Source organism: Mus musculus, chromosome 9, assembly GCF_000001635.26.
Source record: "Mus musculus strain C57BL/6J chromosome 9, GRCm38.p6 C57BL/6J".
NCBI classification, from domain to species: Eukaryota; Metazoa; Chordata; class Mammalia; order Rodentia; family Muridae; genus Mus; species Mus musculus.
In genome coordinates, this window is record NC_000075.6 from 7,139,688 (window position 1) to 7,153,808 (window position 14,121).

General features: G+C 39.2%; 1 protein-coding gene across 10 annotated transcripts in view; it reads right to left on the minus strand.

Moving 5' to 3' along the window:
- Dync2h1 (dynein cytoplasmic 2 heavy chain 1) overlaps positions 1 to 14,121 on the minus strand; it is a 249,757-nt gene that overhangs the window by 211,138 nt on the left and 24,498 nt on the right. For 8 of the 10 annotated variants that reach the window (XR_003947762.1, XR_001778791.2, NM_029851.3 and 5 more), the window contains 8 exons: positions 8,938 to 9,053; positions 7,996 to 8,123; positions 5,862 to 6,011; positions 4,451 to 4,656; positions 3,170 to 3,325; positions 2,963 to 3,077; positions 2,513 to 2,683; positions 1,212 to 1,594 (listed from right to left, as the gene is read on the minus strand). Coding sequence is in view for 8 of the 10 variants with exons in the window: in NM_029851.3 (NP_084127.2) it covers positions 1,212 to 1,594; positions 2,513 to 2,683; positions 2,963 to 3,077; positions 3,170 to 3,325; positions 4,451 to 4,656; positions 5,862 to 6,011; positions 7,996 to 8,123; positions 8,938 to 9,053 (1,425 nt within the window). In the remaining 2 variants the exon portion in view is untranslated. Of the gene's footprint in view, positions 1 to 1,211; positions 1,595 to 2,512; positions 2,684 to 2,962; positions 3,078 to 3,169; positions 3,326 to 4,450; positions 4,657 to 5,861; positions 6,012 to 7,995; positions 8,124 to 8,937; positions 9,054 to 9,787; positions 9,970 to 14,121 lie in introns of those variants that run through there. The other 2 variants (XM_030244010.1, NM_001364519.1) reach the window with 1 other exon arrangement.

Here is a 14,121-nt window from a genome sequence, read left to right on the forward strand (position 1 = left end):
TCATTCACTCCATAAATATTACATCCTATGACCTAGAACAACTGGTCCAGGGACACAGGAGGACATTAAGTAATGCCTTAAAATAACTTAAACAAATGCCAGGAAGAAAAAGTAAAAAAAGCGTTGGCCCAGTGACTAACAGGACAACCTACACCTTAAGCCATCTCTGGGGAAGTGGTCCAAACACTTAGGCAGAATGAATGGACACAGAAAGTAACTACAGAGAAAGGGTTTCTAGTTGAGACCCTGGGAGAGCAGCAGAGGCTGCAGAAATGGCAAGGGACTGTTCCTTAATGCAATGGGACTCTAAACATACAAAAGTTTAATTACAGGACAAAATTTAAATAGCTTACTAGCTGGTTTTGTGTCAACTTAACACAAGGTAGAGTCCCACAGAGGGAACAGTCTCAGTTGAGGATCTCCATGAGATCCAACTATAAAGCATTTTCTGTATTAGTGATTTTGTATGTGTGAGGGCCCAGTGCATAGTGGGTGGCCATCCTTGGGCTGGTGGCCCTTAGTTCTATTAGAAATCAGGCTGACAGGCCATGTGAAGAGCAAGCCGGTAAGCAACATCCTCTATAGCTGATGCAGGCATCATTCCTGCCTCCAGGTCCCTGCCATGTTTGAGTTCCTGTCTGACTTCCTTTAAATGTGGAAGTATAAGCTAAATAAATTCTTTTCTTTCCTCTCCAACTTGCTTTTGGTCCTTGGTGGTTCATCACAGAAACAGAAACCTTAACTAAATTTGGAATTGGAGGAAATGAAAGATGCCAAGTTGTCTGTAATGTCCTGCAAGCAACAGCCAGCTGACAGAACTTAATGAGGCTGGAAGTGTGAGACACTGGTGAGCCGGGCTAAGTATAAGCTGAAGAATTGGTTTTACCTACTGCCTGAGCATGTTTAGAGTTTTAAAGCTTAGAAGAAAAACATGGGCTATTCAAGCAAGCAAGATATCAACAAACACAGAGAAATGAGTCTCGACTACTGAAAACAACAGAGGCCTTTCTTAGTCCTGTTACACAGAAACTAGGGGAATAGACATGTTAGTACATATATGATGCACTTCATGAAGAAACCCCTAGAAGAGAAAAACAGCACAGAGAAGGGCTGAGTACAAAACCACACTGAGGACCCCGGGATGAGAAGGTGGCCACGCACAGTACGCGAGTACTGTCTCCTCATGACTATGTCCAGTCAGCTATACTGACCTGAAGTCTTCATCAACTTTGTTGAAGCGTGTCTGTTCTTTAGGCAAAGCTCCACGCCCAAAAATGGGCTCCAAATATACCCATTTTCTCTGGATATGGTTCAAATTCTGCAGGTACTCATCTAACTGTGCAAGTTTTCTTTCCCAAATTGATACTTTATCTTCAAATCCTTTGTAATATGGAGAATCTTTTAAGGACTGAAGAAGGCATCTATTATCTCCAACCTGGTTCACTATGTCTTTCCAGTCTTTAATCAGCTTGATAGTGTGATTCTGGCTGTCTTCATAATCAATCAGTGAGAACACTGCTCCAACTCCCCATAGATCAAGTTCACGCAAAGCTTCTCTGATGGTAACTTCCCCTTGTGCCCGACTATTTAAATCCTATTAACATAAAAGATTTCTTCTTGTTATTTCAAAATCAATTATCCAATAAATAAAGGATAAGAAATATACTTTAGGGGTGTGGTGGCCGACATATGCCTATAACCCTAGCCCATGGAAGAAGGGGCAGGAGGATCAGGAATTCTATGCCCTCTTCAAAAACACAGTGTAAGGCCAACTTGAATTGTATGAGGCTATCTCAATCTATACTGTAACAAAACCCGACAAACTATATACATACAAATATATATATATATACATATATATATACATATATATATATATATATATATATTTTAAGGCCAAGATTTGGGAGAACAATCACAATATTGTGGAACCCTTAATAAAATTTATTTTGTTTCTATGTAGTTAACTATAGTTACTTTGTGCAGGAACTGTCATAACCACATAGATTAACAAGCATATTCTAGGATTATTAACAAACATAAAGCTTTACATAGGAAGGAAAATAATGAAGCATGAAAAGCTTCCTATCTTATCAGGAATGGCCAAAACATAACACACAGTTCCTAGAGAACTGTGCAGCTTCGTTTCCCTTGGGATGCTTCCCAGCCTGGTTGGTAAGGAGCTGGTCATTAGCTTCCCTGAGGGGCCTCTGGTCCTCTAGCTTCTGCTCACAGTGCTGCAAATAATTATAAACACACTGCATGTGAAATGACTCTTATCTGCTAAGATTTCTCATGCAGCTGACTTGCCTCTCTAAAGAAGAATTAACAGTACACATTTTTCCTTCTCTAGGGAGCGGCCTCTATCAGTATATCTATAACCTCATCTAACAACTCCAAACAGGTACGATGCATTACCAACTACAAATACTGGAACAACAGAACATGGTTACTGCTTTACAGGAAGAAAGAACGAGTGCTAAAGAACTGGTTAACACAGTGCAATCCTCACTTTAAGCTCTGATGCTTTCTCCACAATTGTATCAGCAACTCTGAGCAGGTCACCAAACAGCAGTTTCTCTAGACTAGTCCCTCGAGGAAGGCCAAGTAGACGAAAAAGGTCAAGCCAGTGGTCTGGAGAAAGATGCTCCCCTCGCACATATTTCAGGATAGGAATAATCATCTTTTAGAAAAGAAAAAGAAAGTAAAGAACAGACTTACACATATGTTCATTTCCTTGTAAAATACAATTTATTCATTTTCATCTTAATGTACAAAATTTTAATTACTGTTATTTAATAATCTTGCAATCAAAGTCAATGATATAAAGTTATTTATTAAATATTGCTGTAAATACCTGCATATTCCATTTTCAGCTTATTGCATTTTAAAACATGACAAAACATAGCCCTGCTTTCCGGGATACATAAACACTGCAACGGAATAAAGAAAGCAACCTTACTTTGTATCTGTCCACTTCTGACTGCAACTTCACTGTCATAACCGAATGCTCTTCAATCTTCCTTAGTCTCTCATGCCAGTTAATCAAAAACTCCTCAAACAGGTAGATCTTAGCCCTGTAAAAAAACATGGAAACTTAAATCAGAGTTCATGCTTCATACAAAACTGAGCAAATTATAAGAACATAAATATTGCTTCAGAATCAAACCGGTAAGTAATCCAATCTTCTTTGGCCATATCCTGGAGCCCTTGTTGGAACTCCTCATAAAGAGCCCAAATCTGTGCACAGCTCTCAATGTCCTTAGAGATGCTATATGCCAGAGAGAAGTTAGGCTCTTCTAGTCCAAAATGATGGCAGTCATCACTACAAAGATAAAAATCAAAATACTGAATTTATAAAAAAGAAAAACTGTCAGTTATCAATTTACTTAGCCATATTCTGCAGTTGAAATATGCAGAGGCAATACTGACTCTATGTGAGAATTTTCCTTCACTCATGCTATGAGTACTTCTATAAAGGTATCATGTAAATATAGTACATGTCAAGATATCTGTATGTTTATCATGTCTATGTAAATGTTTGCTTTGTACATGTATGGACTGATCTGACAAAGCATCTTATCTTACCCTCGTTGTTATAGTACCACCTAAAGGTGTGATAGAAAAGATCTACTTACTTACCTTAGGTTACACTACCCCATACAAAGCTAACACTTGCTGTGGCCATTAAGATAAATCAGAAACATTTTTCCTATATGTCTTACTATTTGTTTTACTAGATGCTTGTGCGTGTGTGTGTGTGTGTTATGTGTAATTACATTGTGTTATGTGCGTGTTGTGCACACACGTGTGCATGATGTGTGTGTGCATGCACATGCATACATGCACACCCATGCATGCCCCTGAATGGGATGTTAAACATCCTCTTCTATCACTCTCTATTCTTCTGAGAGAGGGCTCCTCACTGAACCTGGAACTGATATTCTGGACAGTCAGCCAGTCAGCCAGTCAGCATCAGCCCATTGGTGTGCTTCAAGCACTGAGGTGACAGTTGCAGACATCACACCTCATCTCTGTGGAAGAAGCTGATGTTCAAACATATTCCGATGCTTGCTCAACAAGTGTTCATCCTCCCAACCCCCAGGTTCATTTTTGAGAGAGGCATTAGCAATATTTTTCTTAAAATTAAATATTCCATTTCTAAATAGAATTGAGTTCAAAACATAAGTATTACAACCTCTTAATTTAACCTATAAACTAATTTAATGTTCTAATCTCTCTGGAGTCCTTTTTTGGAGTATATCTAAATGTCCTTTCATAGCTCAACCACAGTCACTAAGAATGCAATGGTATAATGGATTGCATGTAGTCTTAATTTTTTGAAAGTTTATGAAGACAGGTATCAGACAACAGCTATTATTATAGCTAAGAAGCCTAGTACAAGGCATTAAATGTTTTTCAAAATAAACAGTATGAATTGCAAACTCACACTAGCTTTTTTCTTATGACTTCCAGATCATCAAACTCAATTTTTTTTTCCTTTATAGACTTTGCACTTTGATCCATGGTATTTTGTTGACCAGTTTCAATAATATCATCCCCAGGTTTCAGCTGGTCCCAGCGAGCCTTGAACTTGTCCAGCTCTTGGTAATAGATCTGAAGGCGGGACTTCACATTTCCCTTCATCACTTCAATCTATAAGGCAGGTACAAAGCATTTAGCACAGAGGAAGCTCACAGGTTTCACACCAGCATTTTCAGCATTATTGTTGAAAAGTGAGAAAAATGTCAACACCAAAAGACTGTTTTTATCTAATATAATATTGAAAAACAAGAATAGAAATTAACAATAATGAGAAATAACTATCACCTATAAACATTAAACAATTCTTGTAGTTCACAGCACACCTACAATTGTCAACAAAAGCAATGCCATTTTAAAAACAGCTCAGGTGCTGGTGGGATTACTGCTCTTCCTGAGAACTTGGGATTCCCAGCCCCCACATGGTGGCTCACAATGGTCTATAGCTTCAGTTCCAATAGATCCAACATCCTCTCTGGGCCTCTAGAAGCAGTAGGCACACAGACATGCATACAGGCAAAGCATCTACACATATAAAATAAAAAATAAAATTGAAATTGAAAATTTTTCAAAGACTGCTGTTGCTGTACCTAAGCTATTAACTAAGGACACTATTTCTCAGTATCTTTTGCAGCTGTGTAAAAGACTAATTAGTCAATAAGATATGGAGAACAGACAAATGTGTGCTACCCCATGAAGACATGTGTAACCTCAGGCAAATGAAAGTAATATCAGGTAGACATATGTAACTCAGGTAGATGTGTACAACCCCAGGTAGACGTGTACCACCTCAGGCAGATGTGTGCAACCACAGGTATATATGTGCCACCTCAGATACATGTGTGCCACCACAGATAGACCTGTGTAACCCCAGGTAGATGTATTCAACCTCATATAGATGTGTGCCACCTCAGATAGATGTGTGCAACCTCAGGTAAACATGTGCAAACTCATGTTTGCAACCTCAGATAGACATGTGCAACCTTAGGCCACATAATAGAAGCCAGATGGTGCCCTCTCCATCTGCCTCTTTCCCACAAAGGAGCAAGTAGAGAGTAAAACACCCTAGACAACACCTCAGAGACTGCAGGAATTTAATTCAACAAGTGTGGGCTCAGACATATTATAGCGCTAGGGAGATCATTCTAGTTTGTGGAGAACTGTTATCAAAAGGAAGTTCCATGTGAAACTGTCATTTTCTTAAAGTATGAAAACATTATAAAAGGAAATGGACAAGACCAATTTTAATAGCAACAGTGAACTCCTAACACTGGGCTATATTGAAATTATACAGGCAACACGAGCTGAAACAGTCTCACCTGATCTTTAATCATAAGTTGGTGACTTTCCATCATCAGCTCGAATTTGTCCCACTTGGCTCTCAGATTGCTAACTGTCTCTACCCCTCCACCTGCTACAGTACGCAAAAGCCTGTTTTTGTCTTCGGCTTCTTGAAACAAGGGCAAAATCTGAGGGTTAAAGAAAACAATCAATCATTTTATCAGTTTCTCATGATTTCATTACTTTCTTGTTGAGAACTAATTAGGGGGGTCCAGGGGATGCATTGGGGAAGGGAAAAACCCACACCCCATCAGAGTTTTACCTATTCTCTTGTCTGTCAGGCATGGGAGAGCTGCTATCTACCTTCCACTCATCCCTGGGTGGGTATCTAAGCCTCTGACCCACTCTTCGGGGGGTATCCAGGGGCAGCTCTACCTGGGATTCCTGGAGCTACTTTGCTAAAGCCACCAGGGTTATGAGAAAGAGGGATGAGGGAAGAGGTTCCCAACACTGATGAGAGTGAGCGCAGCCTTGATGAACAGAGACTCTCTATGGTTTTAGAGCTTTATTGGAGAAAGGCAGGGAGAAAGAGAGAAGGTAGAAACGAGAGAGAAAGAGGAAAGGCTAGAGAGAAAAAGAGAGGAGGAGAGGAGAGGAGAGGAGAGGAGAGGAGAGGAGAGGAGAGGAGAGGAGAGGAGAGGAGACAAAGAGAGGAGGAAGGAGAGAAAACAGAGAAGAGAGAGGGGGGTGAGAGTGAGGGGTAAGAAGGAGACAAGTAAGAGAGCAAGAAGTAAGAGGTAAGAGAGTAAGCTAGGGCTGAACAGCCCTTTTTATGATCTTTATTGTTGCTAGGTAACTGGGGAGGAGTTTAGCCTTAAGGTCAGAAGCTTGGGCCATTGCTTCTTTTGTGGGGGCTGTGAGAGGTGGTAACTTAGGCAGGAACCAGAGTTCCCAGGAGCATGAGGGAACGCTTACCATGTCATGAAGGTGAATTATCACCATTTCCGGGGTTCAGACCTCAGCTCAACTGGAAACCAGGCTGCAATTCCCCACACTTTCTTATTATATATATATATAATATATAATATATAATATATAATTTATTATTATAAAATGTATATCACATATAAATATTTATTTTAAAATGAAATCCAATTTAAATTTTTTTGTTTTGAAATAATTTGTTAAAGTTCCAAATATAAGGTTCCTAGTGCTTACTATTAACACACTATAATCTCAAAAATTAATGAAAAATAATTGCTATTGGGAGGTAAAGGCAAGAGAATCAGAAGTTCAAGGTCATAGTCCACTAATATAGCAAACTCAAGACCACTGTGGGCAATAATCATCCATGTCTTTAAATAAAGGTGTCTCATACCAAAGCCAGATACAGATAGAAAAGATTCACACTAATTTTTCTGATGAACACAGACATGAAAATACTCAGGATTCCCTCTTCCCGGGTGTGTCAAGCTGACAACTAAGGTCAGGCAAGTAAGCACATAAACAGACTCAGGGACAGAAATCACACGGTCAATGGACAGTTCCACAGATGCAGAAGAAGCCTTTGGCAAAGTTCAGCATCCTACATGATCAGAGCCCTAAAGGCAGGACAGAAAGAAGGTCTTCACAACAGCGGTCCCACAGACATAGAAAGTAAGGTACACTATACTGAAAGGGGACGGAAGCATTCACTAAGGTGACTTTTTCAATTTTTCTGAGAAGTTTACAAACTGACTGAGTATTCTTCCTTCTTGCTCTAAACAAAGCTTTAGCCCTTGAAATGTCCTGCAAATGCTGCCTTGTTCCTTCTGCTTTTGCCAATCTGACCTCCCATCTCTAACAGTGAACTTTTCCACTGTATGTCCCTTCTAACTCTGTTCTAACTTTGTATTCACACTAAGGTTCAAACTCTGAAGACAAGAGTATGGAATGCTGACTCTAATACATGAGATCTTTAAAAGACTGCAATACCTCTAAAAGGAATACAAAGCACTACTGGGCCTACTTTATTACAGGATAAGTCCAGTCACAGCTGCCCAGTTGGACTACATTATATGGACCTCTTCATAATATTCAGATTACATAGGTCTAATTAATCACATAAAATACCTAATCTACACATCTACACAAAGTAAAGATGAAAATAATTGCTTTGTCCTGCATTCTCACCTCAGGCCTCCGATCCTGCAGGTTGCTATACTGTACATTTGTATCACCTATTTCTTCCACAGACTGAGGTATAACTGTTAAGACCTTCATAGCCTCAGTAACAAATGTATCAATTTCGTGTATGTGAGCTGAAAGAGATGATACATTATCATTATTATTATTATTACTATTATCACCCCCCCCCCAAAAAAAAGCTATTACATGATGACTAAATTAAGAAGCCTCAGAAATAAAAGTATGGTGTAAAGTATGTCACAGTCTATCACTTGCCTTCAGGGAACAGATGTTTAAAATGCAGAATAAAACAAAAATTTTCCCATGAGAGTATAGTTGTTCTATATTGTATTTAAAATTATTTGAAAGGGAGGAGAAGAAATAGCTCAGCAGTTAAGAGCACTGACTTCTCTTACAGAACACCAGGGTTCAGTTCCTAGCACCACTATGGAGGCTCTCAACTCTCCATAACTCCAGTTACAAGGAACAACTCACTTTTCTGATCTCTGTGGGCAGCAGGCATACATATGGCACACATACAGACAGGTAAAGCATTCTACACAGCTAAAAAACACTAAAGAAACTTTGAGGAAAAAACAAAAACAACTAAAATGTGTTCATTCCTAGCTCTTTCCAGTCTTCTAAATGATGGTGCAAAACCTAAACTTACCATTTGGAGAAATAAGGATAAATATATGATATTGGTCTTATTATTGTTCTCAATTACATGCAACAAACTAATACTAGCCCACCTTCAAATAATAAAACTATCTGAAAGTTTTATACCTTTTAAAAATGAGTAAGAATGTTCCTACTTTCTTAAAATTATTATTTTGAGTAACTTTTTCAAGATATTTTAAGCTGTAATTGAGATTTATATTTTGTAACTATAGAAACCATGGCTCTACAAACAAATCACAGTAAGAGTGAAACTGGCGAGGGATTTACTCTGGATGGACTTCTTCAGAGAAAGGACAAGCAGATCAAAGAGCTTCTGGATGAGGTCATCGATCACAGTCTTCACAGGGCTGCAGTTGATGTTCAGACAGTCCACCTTGACAGCACTGAGCAGACCAATGAACATGGCATTCTCTGGTTATTATTTACAAGTATAAAACATGTTTCAAAAGTGCATCAGTGTGTGACCACAAGCTTTAAGAGCATATACAATAGATTAAAAAAAAAAAAAGCCACTATACACAAGTTAAGTTTCCATAATGTTCATTTAGCACTGATTTTCTTTGTCTACCTTTTCTTCTTTTTCTTTCCCCCACTTTTTTTGACAAGGTCTCCCAGTCTGTCTCAAACTTACAATCCTCCTGCCTCAGCCTTTTGAATGCTGGAATTAAAGGCATGTATTCCCATACCTGGCTTAAAGTAACAATTTTTAATCATGGAATATATTCATCTTTTAAAAATTATGAATGACTGAAACACCAGCAATAAAATATACTTAAATATTTATAAGTTCTAATTGTTTCAGTATATATTTATTTCATATTTTTTAATTAAATTTATTATTGTGGAGCCAACATACATATAAGGGTAAGAAAACAAATACAGACTGAATACAGAATTCATTTGACAAAAATAGAAGTTAATTTTAAATTAATCTTCAAGAACATTAATCTTCTATTACAAGGAGAAATTTCAGAAATGTTGGCAAGAATATAAGCATTCACACCACATCAGGCATAGCAGCACGCATGCACCAGCACTTGCAAAGTGGAGGGATGAGGGCCAAGAGTTTGTAATCATCCTTACTACAAAATAGGCAATCTCAAAAAAAAAAGTCAAATTTTATGAAAAGCAATTTAATCATCTTATAATTTTACGAGATATATTTTGCTGGGAAGTGCTAATACACACATTTAACTGCAGCATTCAGAAGGCAGAGATAGGCCGATATCTGAGTCTGACCCCAGGCAGGTTTACAGAGTGAACTCCAGGACAGCCAAGGCTACACAGAGAAACCCTGAACTGAAAAAAACAAAGAGAGAGATATATTTTAATCTTTGAAGTTTGGATATTTCTGTTCACATCCGTGTTTGGATTTGAGACATGGTATCCTCACTTGTTGCTGGCCTTGACCCTCCCATCTCTACTGCCTGTGCTGGGATTAGGAGCATAGGCCATCACATATTACCTTTTGAGTTTACACTAACATGGATCTTGTAGAAGAACCTATAACTACTACTTTACTAAACCATCATAGTCCCCAACTATATTCTAAATTTACCCTTATACCCACAGGTAAGCATAACCCTCACACCTCATCAAGGAACCTTCTCTCCGCAATAGAATGAGAAACTACAGAAAACAACACACAACCAGTCAAAATGCAGAGTTGTAGAATCCAATGGATGCATCTACAATACAACAACTCCCACAGCCAAAGTTCATGGATCATTGTGGGAGGAAAGATTGTAAGAGCCCGAGAACTAGGGATTTTGCTATGATATTGTGTCTTCTGGCAAAGTCAGAAACTATAAAGGCTCACCAACATGGCTGCTGTACCGGCTATTCCTGGTAGTCAATTTGACTCTATCTGGAATGAACTGCAATCCAGAATTGGAAGCTCACCTGTGATCCTGATCTTTAGGCTGGGAGATACAAGTTTCTGACATGGATCTTGGCAAGGAGATCTCTTAGTTTAAGGTCATCTGGGACAAAGCAAGTTCCAAGATCCAGGTGTGATAATACACACCTTTAAATCTGGGCCCCACCGTCTGCTCCAGATCTACATAAGGACACTGGAAGAAGGATGATTCTCTCTGCTTCACCTGCCTGCCTTGCGGGACTGAGCAACTGCTAGATCCTTGGACTTCCATTCACAGCTGCTGCTGACCATTGTTGGGAGTTGGACTGCAGACTTTAAGTCATCAACAAATTCCCTTACTATACAGAGACCACCCATAATTTCTGTGATTCTAGAGAACCCTGACTAATACAGCTGCCTAACATGAGCTGAACAAAGAAGGACAACAGCAATACACATGACAAAGCCGACTGGGAAAGCACATGAGGCCTCAACCCTACACAAAAAAATCTACAGGCAACTAAGGAACACTAAGAGTGGGAGAACTAGTCTTGCCCGGGGAAGAGCACCCCAGCTGATATCTAGTACCAACTGCTCAGGCCTGAAAACCCAGGCATGAGTAACATTACACAGAATGAGAAGATTATACCTACAGACTTAGGAATACACACATACCAACAACATCCACAACATCAACAACAACTAAAGGAAAAAAAGGCTATAAATTTCAAGGAGAGCAACAAGGGGCATATAGGAAGGTTAGGAGAAAAGAAAGTGGTGGAAATTATGTAATTATCTTATAATATCAAAACATGAAATAATTTTTAAAATAAAACTAAGAGTTTAAGAAATTTTCTTTTTAGTTTCATATAGCCGGGCTAGCTTTGAATTCTCTCAAGAGCTAAGAACAGCCCTGAATTCTGGATCTTCCTTTGCCGCTCCCTCCCAACTGCTATGCCAGCAAACCCAGTCCTAAGGAGATGTGTAAGCCAGATGTCAAGGCTTTATCAAAGGATTACCTGTAAAAACCTAGACACAAGCCAAGTACATTAACTCATGGTGCTGGTGACACATGCTTATAGTCCCAGGCACTCAAGAACGCGTGGCAGGGAAACTGCTAATTCCAAGACAGACTGAAATTTAATGAGATCATGTCTTAAAATAAAAACTAAAAATGACTGGGGAGTAGCTCAGGGGTAGAGCAATTACCTAGCATGTATAAGGTACTGGGTTTACTCCTCTGTACAATAAAAATAAACAGGTAGGTAGGCAGGTAGACAGGCATGATAGATAGCTATTTCTACATCTCAAAATCTCAGGATTGCTATATTCTAGAAAAAATTTCCCTGACTTTGTCTCAAATCAGGACAAGAGTCAATACCATCTGAATCCCTACACTTAGTTTAGCGTCTAGTGCAGAATCTATTCCATTCAGCATTAACAACAATTAAAACCATTAACAACTTTTGAAAACATTGTCTGTCCCAGTAATATATAGGCAAATTACTCCATATAATCATTAATACTATTACTTTCCTTGGAAGTATCTTTAAAGTGGAAGAAATTGTGGTTCATGATTTAAATTGATGCCACGGTTGAGCAGCCGCTGAGCCAGATGACTACAGAACTTGCTAAGCCCTCAGCAGACTTGGCTCACCCCTCAAACACACTTGCTGCACTACAGAGGACGCACCTTCACGTCAGCTACCTCTCCATCTTGCCTGGATTTATGTAAACTTCTTTGTATTATAAATGCTCAGCACAGCCGGGCGGTGGTGGCGCATGCACAGCTTTAATCCCAGCACTCGGAAGGCAGAGGCAGCCACCTGTTTGAGGCCAGCCTGGTCTACAAAGTGAGTTCTAAGACAGCCAGGGTTACACAGAGAAACCCTGATGCAAAAACCAAAATAAAATAAATGCTCAGGTATCCTAGGTTTGGGGCTAATATCCACTTATCAGTGAGTACATATTGTGTGAGTTCCTTTGTGAATGTGTTACCTCACTCAGGTTGATGCCCTCCATTTGGCTAGGAATTTCATAAATTCATTCTTTTTAATAGCTGAGTAGTACTCCATTGAGTAAATGTACCACATTTTCTGTATCCATTCCTCTGTTGAAGGACATCTGGGTTCTTTCCAGCTTCTTGTTATAATAAATAAGGCTGCTATGAACATAGTGGAGCATGTGTCCTTCTAACCCGTTGGGGCATCTTCTGGATATATGCCCAGGAGAGGTATTGCTGGATCCTCCGGTAGTACTATGTCCAATTTTCTGAGGAACCGCCAGACTGATTTCCAGAGTGGTTGTACAAGCCTGCAATCCCACCAACAATGGAGGAGTGTTCCTCTTTCTCCACATCCACACCAGCATCTGCTGTCACCTGAATTTTTGATCTTAGCCATTCTGACTGGTGTGAGGTGGAATCTCAGGGTTGTTTTGATTTGCATTTCCCTGATGATTAAGGATGTTGAACATTTTTTCAGGTGCTTCTCTGCCATTCGGTATTCCTCAGGTGAGAATTCTTTGTTCAGTTCTGAGCCCCATTTTTTAATGGGGTTATTCGATTTTCTGAAGTCCACCTTCTTGAGTTCTTTATATATGTTGGATATTAGTCCCCTATCTGATTTAGGATAGGTAAAGATCCTTTCCCAATCCGTTGGTGGTCTTTTTGTCTTATTGACGGTGTCTTTTGCCTTGCAGAAACTTGCAGAGTTTCATTAGGTCCCATTCTCGATCTTACAGCACAAGCCATTGCTGTTCTATTCAGGAATTTTTCCCCTGTGCCCATATCTTCAAGGCTTTTCCCCACTTTCTTCTCTATAAGTTTCAGTGTCTCTGGTTTTATGTGAAGTTCCTTCATCCACTCAGATTTGACCTTAGTACAAGGAGATAAGTATGGATCGATTCGCATTCTTCTACATGATAACAACCAGTTGTGCCAACACCATTTGTTGAAAATGCTGTCTTTCTTCCACTGGATGGTTTTAGCTCCCTTGTCGAAGATCAAGTGACCATAGGTGTGTGGGTTCATTTCTGGGTCTTCAATTCTATTCCATTGGTCTACTTGTCTGTCTCTATACCAGTACCATGCAGTTTTTATCACAATTGCTCTGTAGTAAAGCTTTAGGTCAGGCATGGTGATTCCACCAGAGGTTATTTTATCCTTGAGAAGAGTTTTTGCTATCCTAGGTTTTTTGTTATTCCAGATGAATTTGCAGATTGCTCCTTCTAATTCGTTGAAGAATTGAGTTGGAATTTTGATGGGGATTGCATTGAATCTGTAGATTGCTTTTGGCAAGATAGCCATTTTTACAATGTTGATCCTGCCAATCCATGAGCATGGGAGATCTTTCCATCTTCTGAGATCTTCTTTAATTTCTTTCTTCAGAGATTTGAAGTTTTTAATCATATAGATCTTTCACCTCCTTAGTTAGAGTCACGCCAAGATATTTTATATTATTTGTGACTATTGTGAAGGGTGTTGTACAATTTGCTAAACACATGAAACTCAAGAAGAATGAAGACTGAAGTGTGGACACTATGCCCCTCCTTAGAAGTGGGAACAAAACACCCATGGAAGGAGTTACAGAGAC